The sequence below is a fragment of the Epargyreus clarus genome, unplaced genomic scaffold (genome assembly GCF_041222505.1).
Source record: "Epargyreus clarus isolate Ecla_fem2 unplaced genomic scaffold, WU_Ecla_fem_2.2 ptg000008l, whole genome shotgun sequence".
Classification (NCBI taxonomy): Eukaryota; Metazoa; Arthropoda; class Insecta; order Lepidoptera; family Hesperiidae; genus Epargyreus; species Epargyreus clarus.
In genome coordinates this window covers 10822184-10834939 of record NW_027332216.1, presented here as the reverse complement: position 1 = coordinate 10834939, position 12756 = coordinate 10822184, and the positions used below count along the sequence as shown (strand labels likewise).

Sequence of the window (12756 nt, the reverse complement as noted above, 5' to 3'; positions counted from 1 at the left end):
ATTCATAAAAAAATATAAGTTACCTTAAAATTACACGCATTTAGTTACCTATATTTTAAAACCGACGCGAAATTTGGGACAGATCGGTATCCTTTATTCAAATTACTGTAATAATATATGTTCGCTTATTCCTTATCGTGTGTGCAACGTATAGTGTTCCTAAATGCACCAAAGTCCTAGTCATCTAATCAGAAACTTGAAGCCTCCTCACGACTTCAACTGATATGCAACGTAGTTCACTGGTCCTTCTCTTGAAACGACTATATAATAAATTGTTCGACATCCAATTGCAGTTTGCGGATCGTAAGAAGAAATTGAAGAGCGTTTTGTGAGTCTTTTAGTCGTCAGTTTCTTTTATTGTCTTAGCCAAAATCTGTTAGTACTGTTCACACACATTTAGAAACATTATTTAAAAAAAATGGTAACTCACTGTGATGCCTCCTCCTTTATTAAATACTTAAGAGTTTTAAAAACATCTTAATTTTTAAAATTAAAGGGAAACTTCGTAAGATTTGTTTAGTGTTAAATTATCAATAATTGTAAAAACAGCACTTTTTCAGTATGAAAAATGAAAATTTCTGTATGATACGTTTTGATACTTCATATTAACCGAATAGATTACGAACATAATATATGTGTGTTGTACATACATATATACTTTATGTGGGTACATTCACAATTACCAAAGTTGCGTTCTAAAGTTTGCTAGTTAGTGTTTCAAGTTGCCGATTTCTCACCGTATGAACTAACTCACGTTAGAGATTAGTTTCCCGTTGCGAAGTGATCACATTTCACTGAATCAGGTACATTAAATGAACCACCAAGTCATTTTTTTCATGATAAATCTTTAAATTGATGAAATAATGTTTGTTATTATTAAATTGATGAAATAGTTTTTTTATTAAAACATCAACTTTCAAAGTTCTAATTATATAGAATACACTTGCAGTGAAAGATTAAGTAATTTGTTGGATTATATCACTCGTAAAATATCCTTTCGCTATCTTGGCCAGTTACTTAGAACATCTCTCTCTCTCTCTGTCTATAGTTTTTTCCCTCAATGCTGAGGATCGTGACTTCTTTGCTTTATAGCGTCTTTTCAAAGATTGCGATTAGTGGCCTGGTGTATCGCCTCGCTGACCGGTATCTTTAGATGATCCGATACCTGGTCTGACCATCGTCTTGGGCTTGCCCTCTACCTTGCCTCTACTTAGAACATAAATAGTATCATAATAAACATATTTTTCCAGAAACACCACTGAAAGGTCCTTGACGACTAATATGAATTTCAGTGTACATATTTAAGGGTACTTATACAATTAATTAAAAATTTGTATGAGTTTCCAATACTTCTTCAAAGTACTTCAATTTAAACGTTGCTGCGAAGTTGAAAAGTTATAATAATAGCAGTCGAAGAAGATGAGTACGGCATAAACTGTTGCAGTTTTGATTTAAGTTATAAGCTCTATCCACTAGATCTGAAACTCGGTAACTTACTAGTTTACGGACACGATGCGTCGATCCGACGTGTGGCTAAGTTACGTCGAGTAGAACTTAGTGTATATCCGTTAAATTAGCATTCAATATCTTACAGCTGATATTTCTTTAAAGAAAAATAGTTTTATATTAAGTAGTCTATTTTATCGTTTGTTAATAAGAGATTATATAACCACCTACTTTTTGAAGTCGGTTAATAATTTATGTTAATGCAGCCCCATTTACATTGGAATGGTTTTTACTTATGATTGATGAAATTTATTAAGGCTTAATTATACTCTGTGTGAATTTGTTTTTCCCAGTTACGTTTTGAATATCTTTTTCTTAAGAGACATAGATAATTTAGATTGTTTAAGCTGATATTTATTATTTTATCATCCCAACCAATTGGGATCAAAAGCCTTTTAAACTGCTCTAGTTCGTTATATGCTCTCCAGCAATTAAATCCCGCAACTCGATAATTTGCTAGATGGTATCGAGTACATTCCCAACGTGTGCCAAAGTTTGGTTTCATGATAGTCCATGTCCAATATATACTTGCCGGTATATGTAATTATGTGCGCATTGTATTGCTTACTAATGAAAATCCAAATGTTTATGCTTATGTGTTTTTAATTAATTTTACTTTTAATGTTATGTGTTTTTTACAACTTTAAAGAAACAAATTATCCATTCAAAGGCACACAAGTAACAAATTTAAACTATGTCAAAATAATCATTCAATTACCAAGAAATAGATACTATATAAACTGTTCTATGTATCAGATATTAGTTATGTACTCCTAAACAAGTAAGATCACAAACTTGGTAACTTTGTAGTTGGTGAAGTGGACGTGTCTGGACGTGTACCGAAGTTTAGACTCCTAGTTCCGACTTGAACTTGTCGATATCCGATATACTTCCTAAAGATGTACTAGCGCCCGACTATTGTATTTCTACGAGCACATGTGTAGAAGAAAATTGATATAACACTTTACTATAAATACGAAATCGAAACAATCACACGAGCTTCGCCCTGTTTGTAAAGTAACTTTTTTGACAAGAGTAAAGTTACAAAGGAGCATATAGCCCATCTGATGGACAGTGATGACTGTTGCTCATGGATGTCTGAAACTCTGTAAGCGACAGAATAGGAAGTACATTTGAAGCCGATCATACGAGTATATATGCAATGCCATTCTTGAGGTCTAAGATCATCTCATATGTAAGTCAGCCGGTATCCACACGTTTGCACCGAATTGAAGGTCGAATCATATCAGTTGCAACCATCATCAATCCATTACTGTCCCACTGCGGGGCACGGGTCTCCTCTCATAATGAGAAGGATTTAGTCCACCATTAGTCCACCGTTAGGCCATAGTCCACCCCCTGGTGAAGTGCCTATTGGTAGACTTCACATACCTTTGAGATTTTTTTTAAATCTCTCAGGTATGCAGGTTTCCTCACGATGTTTTCCTTCACCGTTTAGCAAGTGACAATTAATTTTTAATACGCACATAACTTTAAAAAATCAGAGGTGGGATTTGAACCTCGGACCCCTCGATCGAGAGGCCGAGTTTCTTAACCACCTGACTATCATTGCCCTGTTCAGTTTCACCAAGATGAAAGGTTCATCTTACAATACTACTACCACTACTTCGTTACGAATGATAAAATTCGTTTTTTTATGAGTATTTAAGAATGAATCCCATGAACATGAGATCATGGGAGTCATTTAAGGAAATACTTGCTTGTTTCCACTATTCTTGTAACTATACAATGTAATCTTTACCAGCTTATACCTAACATGTTAACCATGTAAAACGTTTTATATACATACATTAGTTAATCCCGTAAATTTTCCTAAACTTTATCATCTCATTTCCTTAGTATCTGTTAGTAAGTCAAAGTTAGCTGGTGGTTCTTAATTAAACTTTGCCATAGTTTGCCAGGCGCTTCCAATGGTCTGGAAAATGGATCTACCGGGACAACTTGCAAAGGCATGTTGATATATTTTTAACTTTATTTTTTAATGAAATTGAAGTTAATTAACAATATATTTATGCATAATTAATTTGCTGAAACAAGGCTAAGTCCAATGTGTGTAATAGAGTATAAATTTTGTTTGTGTTCCTGTGTTTGTTGTTCTATTGGCCAATAAATAGCTTTGTATCATATCGATGGTAAAAATTCCAATTCCAGTAAAGTTGCATCTTTACTTTTTCCAAACTTATGTTCACATCTAAAGTAGCGTGGTGGAGAAAGACACGTGCCCATCAGGAGTAAGTTGTTATAAATGGATAATATGTTAAAGATATTAATAACGTTCTCTAATTACAATATCGAATATAAATTAATTCCTGCTAAGTAAGTAAAATACTTAAATTACTCCCTTCGAGTAAGCAAGATACGTATGATGGCGGTGCGTGAAAATGAAAATACCATTTTATTTGCAAGATAATATTTCACCGTAATGAGCCCAATTTCCTCCGCCCGAACCAATCGCAATACAAGTTAATGAAAAAGGAGGTCGTAATAAATTAGTCGCCGCCGAAGTTATTCGAATATATTCGGGACTTCGGAACTTCGCTCGGCTGACTGCTACGATGTGTTACAAATACGTGAGAAAGTTCCCCGCTCGTTCCAAGAAAGTAACAATACAAGTATTGAATAAAATGGCGGACTTTGCAATGCTCCGCCATTTATTCGCTTCGCTTTTACAAGTTTATCGTGTGTTAAGTCGTATGGAACTTCGTGCGCACAACAGTTTTCAGCTCTCGTATTATTGAAGTGTAATAAATGATTACATGGAATATATGAAAAAGTTACGCTAGTAACACTTGCGTTGTTAATATTACTTACTTGGTATTGCCTTCTTACTAGATTATCGAGTGAACGATATTCTTGGAAACTTTGCTGTAATATACGGCGATGTTTAATATCCAAAAGACTTTATGCTCTTCAAGTGAATTCGTAGCTGTCCTAGTTTTAAATATTTTTGTTTCATATCTTCGCTTTTTTTTTATAATATAGTAGTAGCAGTCGAGCATACATTTCACCTGATCGCTAGTGGCTACTACCGCTTATATACATCTGTTATCAACCCCAGATAGGATTAAATATTCCTACCTTAGGTCAGCCACATATGCGCTGCCACCCTGAGGACTAAGCTGGAACACCTCGGAAAAGTATGTCTCCCTTACCACGCCCTTCAAACCAGAACACAACAGCGCTTAACGTTACTGTTATGAGGCAGAAATAGGTGTGGCGGTGGTGCTGCAGGAGCCGAACCATAGAGTTCTACCACCTTCCTTCCTTCGTGTTGTGAACCCCTTGTTGGCCCCTTTCAGCACAGGAGGACATCTTCTTTTAGATTGAGAGTGGATTTAGGCCATTGCAAATTGGTAGACTTCACACAGTCCTGAGAAATTTATATAAGCAATCATAAGGCTTGTCATATTTACCCGGTAATTTCAAAGCGAGGTTCGGTAAAAGTAAATAGGCTTAAAAAATATGCTTAAACCTAGCCATATATTTATTTTATAATTTCTTAGCAACCTTCTTATTTAACGCTAAGCTTTTGACATTTTCAAAGAGCTATAACTTTTAATGGGCCACGAACGTTTTTATGAATGGGTAAGTATAATTTTGATTTATAATATACAATTCAGAAATTATAATTTAATGAAGTTTGGTGTAATACTTCATAGTAGCATAATATCTCCTGGATAACACTTTGATAACATTTTGTATACTCTTTTAGAATCACAAGTAAAACTTTTATAGCAAACCACACATTCTTGTATGTAATAGGTACCTAAATAAACGCACTGTTTCTAAACCATTCAAGCTTCGCATAATTGATATAAATACTAGGAGCGTCTTAAATAAACCACAAAGTGAACAAAACAAACGAATATGGTGACAGTTGATTTGTGGTCAACGGGAAGTGAATGACTAGGGAGCTTAAGTATAATGTAGTTTCTACATCCCATAAACAAATTAAATGTGGATTCCCCTTCGAAGCCTTTTATTGGATGTTGTAAAGATCTTCGTCTCTTATTTTTAATTCATTTTCGAAGAACGCTGTTTTTAATTTGTTTTTATTTTTTCTGATTCTTAACGAAATGAAAATTAATCATCATTGTACAATATGTAAATTCGATAATAACAAAGCGATATTTAAGTTAACAATTACTGACGGAACGATAGAAAACCAACATATTTGTCATTACTACCACCATAAGTATCTATTTCTATATCCACTAAGTATATCGGGTGTTTATTCATATTTTGTACTTAATTATCATCATCACCCTTATTCTGTGGAGAACGTATTTTCCATATAAAACGTTAATTATAAATATTCTTTAGTTTTAGCCTTTGTATACATATAGGTGTAACTTATAAAAACCTCTGGATGATATTTCCACGTTCCGTGAAATGGAAATAAACTTCAGCAGCCGTAATAAACCGCAAAGTGAACATGAAACAAACGATTATAGTGACAGTTGACTCGTGGCCGGGGATGAATGAATAGACTGCCGGAGATGTGGCTTTGTACTCATGTATTGTATACCTTTGTACTTTTATAAAGTGTTATTGACGTAATATTAAATGTATCATACATCATAATGACTTACCAGAAAACATAATACCTATAAGGCTAAATATTGACAAAATGTTACATAACTTATATTCTATTTTCACCCAGGGCTGACTGGTAGAGAATGCCATTAGGCAAGTTAGCCCACTTGTACAATAACTTTGTGTTAGAGGTGATACAATAAATATTAAATAATCTTATTCTCTTTGGGAAGTCGATTGAAAGTGTATAAAAGTCATTAGAAAGTATGAAAGTAAAAAAATATGGAACTTGAATATTTATGTTATGTTACATGAATTGTTATATTCCAAAATTAACTTGTTAGTAATTTATCTGGTTTTGGGAATACACAAAACCCTCCGGAAATACAACCATTCTATAACAAAATCTAGTGAACGTCGAGTTGCGTGCGGGATAAATGGCCGGGACACATGTTGATAGCATTGCGTGACAGACATGTTGCGGAATTGACGTATCCTTATGTCTTGTTTGTATATATATACCTGTACCCTTACTATGAGTTTTTACGTTTTGACAAATATGACTGTTTTGGTATTTGTTTACGTATTGGACCATACTATTTCCAAGTTCTGATATAATCCGCTAGGGGCGCTGATTGGAAATTGTATGGGCAAATACGTAAACAAATACCAAAACAGTCATATTTGTTAAAACGTAAAAACTTATGGTAAGGGTACTGGAATGAATGTATTTATTTGTATGGGTACATTTTCTACTATGAGAAAACAAAATTACTATGAGAGTGTGTGAAATAATAATAGTGCCTCACACTAACTACCCATACTAATATCTCAACATTACGATTACGCGGATGAGTTTAAAAGTGGATATAATTTTAATACAATCAAATTTTCTAAAGGTTTAACTTTTATCATTTGTATGTTAAATATATCAGTTAAACAATAACTTAGTAACTTAAATCTTTTTAAACTTAAAATAGCTTCACAAGGCCGAGTAAGACGGGTACCATCTGTGTATTGGGGCAGTATATAGAGCTCTCAATTGGCACCTTCGTGATGCAACGAAAGGTTTGGGAATATCTGGTCACCTATTTCTGCCCAATAACTACAGTATTAAGCGCTATCGTGTTCCGGTGTGAAGGATGTGTTTAGGGAGACATATATAATAATGGGGAATCCATGTTCATCTGCTGCTTGTATACTTAAAAAAAACATAGATTGTATTACGAAACCGCATTATAAGCATCAAAACAAATGTGGTGACAGTTGACTCACGGCACGTGCTCGGGCACAAGTGGGCGGGACACATGCTGATAGGTTTTGCGTGACGGACATGTTTTCAAATTGAAAATGTACCCTTATCACCCGCGTGTTTACAGGCATATTATATTGGCATTTCTCTGTATAGAAACTGAGTATTTTACATCGGGAAGGGCCAAAGGACTTTACTTGAGGAATTACATTATCGACAAAATTAAATTTTACGTAGTTCGGTATTGAATTATAATTGAACTCATTTGTTAGTGAAAACTTGGAAAATTAATGCACCAAAACTCTGTAATATTGGAATATAAAGTTTAATTGTCAAACGTGTTCACATCACGAGCTTTAAATATGTCACAGTGTTTCTAAAAGTAAAACGACTGCACACAGATTTTATCGAACGTTTAATGAAGTTAGTAGAATCGGAGTTTTCGATCAGTGGTTTCCTAAAATGTTGATTTCTACCGATTTCTCAGTGAAAAAATAAAACCATGATATTAATCGATAATCTCTTTTATGTCAATTTCAATCTGAATGTGAGTCTAATTGGTAACAAAATTCAATGTGAAAATGTATAAATTTAAACCTTTAAGTTCCGATAAGTAGTGTCAACATGGCACATAAATCTTATACGGAACTTGTTCATTTCGTAACTTGTGTAGTGAAACTTGTGCCGTTACTTAAATTTAACTAAGAAAGTTTGCAAAGGTTCCGTTCCAGAGCGATTTCTACACGAAAATACAATCTCGTTTTACATATGGTGCCTTGTCGCGCTACAAACTTGAGGGAACGGGTAAGTTGCTTCGTAGTTCGCAAGTCGTGTACAGTTGTTACAACCTTAACGCGTCAGAGTATGGGTGATTGTCGATTGCTTGTGAGCTACAGCGCTGTTGACTAGCGAAGTAACTTCGGACACCTCTCCGAGAAGTTACTTCAAGATTTATTCGGCCAGTTTGAAGAACTATACGGCCAGTACGTGACCATTCGCTGTGTTTAAACTTTGCTACTAAGTAGAGTCATTATTCACGAGTCGTTCCGGCCTTTCGCTACTGTACAAAGAAATTCTTTAAGATAAAATGTATATCTTTTACAATAAAATAACTTGAAATATGTACAGTTTAATGAAACTTTAATTAATGAATTAACGCTGCGAGCAAAAAATTGTAGTGCAAACATATGTATGTACTTTAATTTTATGTAATGTTACTGGTAAAGCGTAAATTAGGTATGTTCGTGTTATATTATAAATTGAAGTCGGCAAAATAGGTATTATTGTCCTCAGACAAATAGCGGAATAGAAAATTAGATTTTGGTGTCATATATTTACCCAACAGAATGTGCTCGACAATATTGGTTATTGAGTGTCGCGCAAAGCTGCGGATGCGGCATATTTGACTGACGTATTGGGGAAATATCCAATATTAGGCCAATTGTGTTACATTTTCAAAACAATATTTGAGAAATTCTTACTTTATAGACGTTGCACTTTTTACAAATTTTTGATTTAACTTGCAATGTTAATATGTTGACATATTACGGAGGTGGACAGTTGACAAAGGTGGTAGAACCCTTTGTGGTTCGACTCCGGCGGCACCACCGCCACACCTATTTCTGACTCATAACACCAGTATTAATCGCTGCTGAGTTCCGGTTTGAAGGGTGTGGTAATGGAGACATATTTTTCCGAGGCGTTCCAGCTTCGTCCTCAGGGGTAGCGGCGCATCTATGGCCGACCTCAGGTAGGAATATTTAATCCTATCTAGGGTTGATTGGAATGTCCATAGGCGGCAGTAGCCACTTACCATCAGGTGAACTGCGAGGTCGTCTGCTACTCGTGTATGATATAAAAAATGTTTAAATAGCACTAAAAAGAGTTTATTAAATGACTTAAAGGTAAAATACTTTTACATATTTCCGCAAAGCAATTAAAATGGCAGACATTAAATCAATTCGTTAAAAACCGTAAATTTTTGGAATATTATAATTTACATCCACTGGTATATTAATAATCATGTACAATTAGGCGTGTTCAGTTATGCAAAAGCTAATGTAGTGCAATATAATTAGGTAAATCAAGATTTAAGTTACGTAATTAATATTCAGAATTACATTACTATAACAAAGGCGTCATGTAATACATATATGTAATATACATTATTTATACGTAGAAAATAAACTATTCAAAAGGAAGTGACGACTGGCTACGTGAGGTTCCTGTTTATGTCAGATAATACGTCACGTCCGGAGGACGTAATGACGGAATATTGATTTTAAAATGGAACCAGGGTAATGGACGTTGTACGATGTTTTCTGATTTCAATATTGAAAATTATTTACCTCTTTCAAGAACAAAATTATTCAATAAGATTTAGTTTACCCTAAATTATCTGTATCAATTTAAAGTAAATATGAATAGCCATTTACGTTATTTTAAATTGATACAGATTTCGCCATTTAGTAACTTAGACATTATCTATGTGTTATTGAGGAAATAACTTTTCTAATGATTTTGTTAGTGTGAGCTATTTATCATCCTGATCCGGCTAATATCACAGATTTAGGAAATAATGTATTTATGAAAACTTTACTCAATCACAATTACTTACAAACTAAACAACACCAGTGAACAACTAATATATTCTATTTCAACTGTGGAACAAGTGTAATAATGCTTATCATTATATTTCTGTGATCTTATCGAGACTGTTACCAACACGACTAACAAAAGCGCTGGAAATGAAATTGCGAAACTTTTAACTAGCACCTGTATAGGGTAGTGATACTCTTATGTAGAGTAGGAGATAGTAGTAGGTGGTCCAATTTTACCTAAGCGACGCTACGAAATACCATGTTTTGTAATATCGTACCTCGGTTTAATGTGAGTTTCCATATTATGCATTAAAAACTGTGCTTAAACAAGTGAGGTGTAGTTAAGGCGTAAAGCCTCTGCTCATGGACTGGTTAAAAGTGTTGAAGTTAAGATAAACTTTTGCATTCCACTTACTGAAGTAGCGCCTCACAGTATGATAGTATGTATGACTTAAAGCACTGCCGTATATTCTATAGTAAACATCAGTGAGCAGAGAAGTTAATACTCTGACAGGCCACTCGTGGCTTAAATATGGCCAGTTATGACAATTTAAATAGCTTACAACATGAAACACAATATTACAGCACCGGCTACGAAATGACATATACCTGTTTTTATACTGGTTGATTGATATTTTTATATGAATAATACATATAGATAGAAAGTGTTCGTTACGATAGTTAATTATAATCGATCTTGCTATTTTTACTAGCCACGTTTCCAAATCTAACAATATCTAATTTTTAATTTTTTTAACTTTCGTAGACAAAAAATTGTTAAGATTGATCATCGCTAACGCCTGAGCCTTTATATAAATGGTTTGAAATAGATAGAACCAATGACGATAACACTTGATTTTGTCCTAGCATACGTGTTGGACGTGTCGATTGGGCTCTCGAGACGGACATGTACTTGTTACTCTACGGCGGTAGAGTCGCAATTTATCGCCCTTTATATAAGTGGCGTGGAATCCACAGACTAAGATATTGTAGCATTTGGTTGGTGTGTTGCTACACGTTTTTTTATGAAGAAAGTAGTAAATGGACATGCAATTTACCAGTTGGTATGTGACAAATGTCGTTTGCTACCTCTGCTATATAAAAGTCTTATATGCGGTTGGTCCCGGATGCATTCCTAACTTTCATTGCCATGTTTCTTATCATACACATAATACCACAAAACACTACTACACCACTACTGTTATCAGAGAGAAATAGGTGCATCTATGATCTTACAACACAGCTAACAAAAGCGCATGAAATGAAATTACGAAACTTTTAACTTTTTTCTTTTTTTTTTTTGGAGGACGGCCCCCCCGCTGGCCGTCCTCGGCGCTGCGTAGAGGGCTCCGGGATCTCCAAAGGAACGCAGCCGGAGTCCTCTTAGCGCGTTGCCCCGTCGGGCTCCGCCCAGGTGAGCTTGACGCTCGCCATACCGTCTGGTGCGTACGACGGTATGCGACCACACATACCGTCGCCCTTCCTGGGGTCGCTTACCGGGCGGTTCGAGCTACCCACTCTTGCCGCCCGCAACTCCGGAAGCCCCCTTTTAGTCGCCTCTTACGACAGGCAGGGGATACCGTAGCCCTATTCTGGTCCCGAAAATACAGGGACAACGAAACTTTTAACTAGTACCTGCATTGTTGAGATAGAGTAGTAATACTCGTACTCTTATGTATAGTAGTAATATTCTAGATATAAAGCAAATTGTACGACTACATAAACGGCGTGAATTTGATACAGCGGATGGCAAAGCACTTGGATGCTGTCATAACATATATGTATGACTGTACGTGGCGATTACTCTCTTGAGACGGACACGACACGGAGCTTGTTATTCAAACATTCGTATCTTTTAGGATATAGCTACATTAAAATTTTATTAGGTATATAAGCTACATAAAAATATTGTTTTATTACTCCAAAAGTAAACTCAATTAAATAACGATTAAAAGTTGTAGAAAATCTTATTTTTGCTCTTTCTATCTAAAGTAATGAAATTGTAAAACTACCAAATACAACGCCAATTACTAATCTATTATGGAAATCTAATAAAATGGGGATTTTAACTTATTAAATTAAAAATAAAATAAAAAAGAAACTTATATGTATTTTGACAAGTTTAATAACATCTTACAAACTATTTATACAAATCCTAAGTATCTTAACGACAGTCTACGGCATGTGACTAATAAAAGTCGTACGCACTTTTTATGTAGTATAATAGAAAAAAACCATTCATTCACTCGTCGAAGAATAAAGTTCCATCCACACCAACTGGACTCGTGGCGGTCCTCCACGGTTCGGTTTGTATGGACGTTCTTGCCACGGACGTGCAACATGTGGAATGAACTTCCTTCTGAGGTATTCCCGGAGCGCTATAACATGGGGCTCTTCAAATAAGGTGCAAAAAGAGCTCTCCTTCAAAGCCGGCGAGGCATTGGGGACTCCTCTGGACTTGCAAATGTCCATAGGCGACGTTAACTACTTTCCATCAGGTAGCACGTCTGCTTTATCGTCAGGTTCAAATATAAAAAAGGCCCGTTTTATTAGTGTCTTTATGGCTTAACTGTTGTAACATCAAATTAATTTTGTGGATATTTTACAGGCATGTCCTCAGCGATGGTCGGCTAGTGGTGGGGGCGAGACGGTCACTAGTGGATGCCGGCGGTGGTGGCAGTAGTGCAGTGTTACGGTGCAGAGCATCTAACAGGGCTGGGGTCACACTCTCCAGACCAGTACTGTTACAGCCAGGTATGTTTGCCAAATTATTTTGGAAATGTCACCAAGCTAGTAGTGATATTCTAAATATATCACCACGAAGTCGGATTTACTTATTAA

At 35.4% G+C, this 12756-nt stretch overlaps 1 protein-coding gene across 1 annotated transcript in view; it reads left to right on the top strand.

The window, feature by feature from the left end:
* The window catches only part of LOC140744420 (cell adhesion molecule Dscam2), a 77435-nt gene that overhangs the window by 11823 nt on the left and 52856 nt on the right, over positions 1 to 12756 (top strand). Inside the window, exon 3 of the mRNA XM_073076000.1 lies at positions 12524 to 12669. Coding sequence (XP_072932101.1) covers positions 12524 to 12669 — 146 coding nt within the window. The remainder of the gene's footprint in view (positions 1 to 12523; positions 12670 to 12756) is intronic.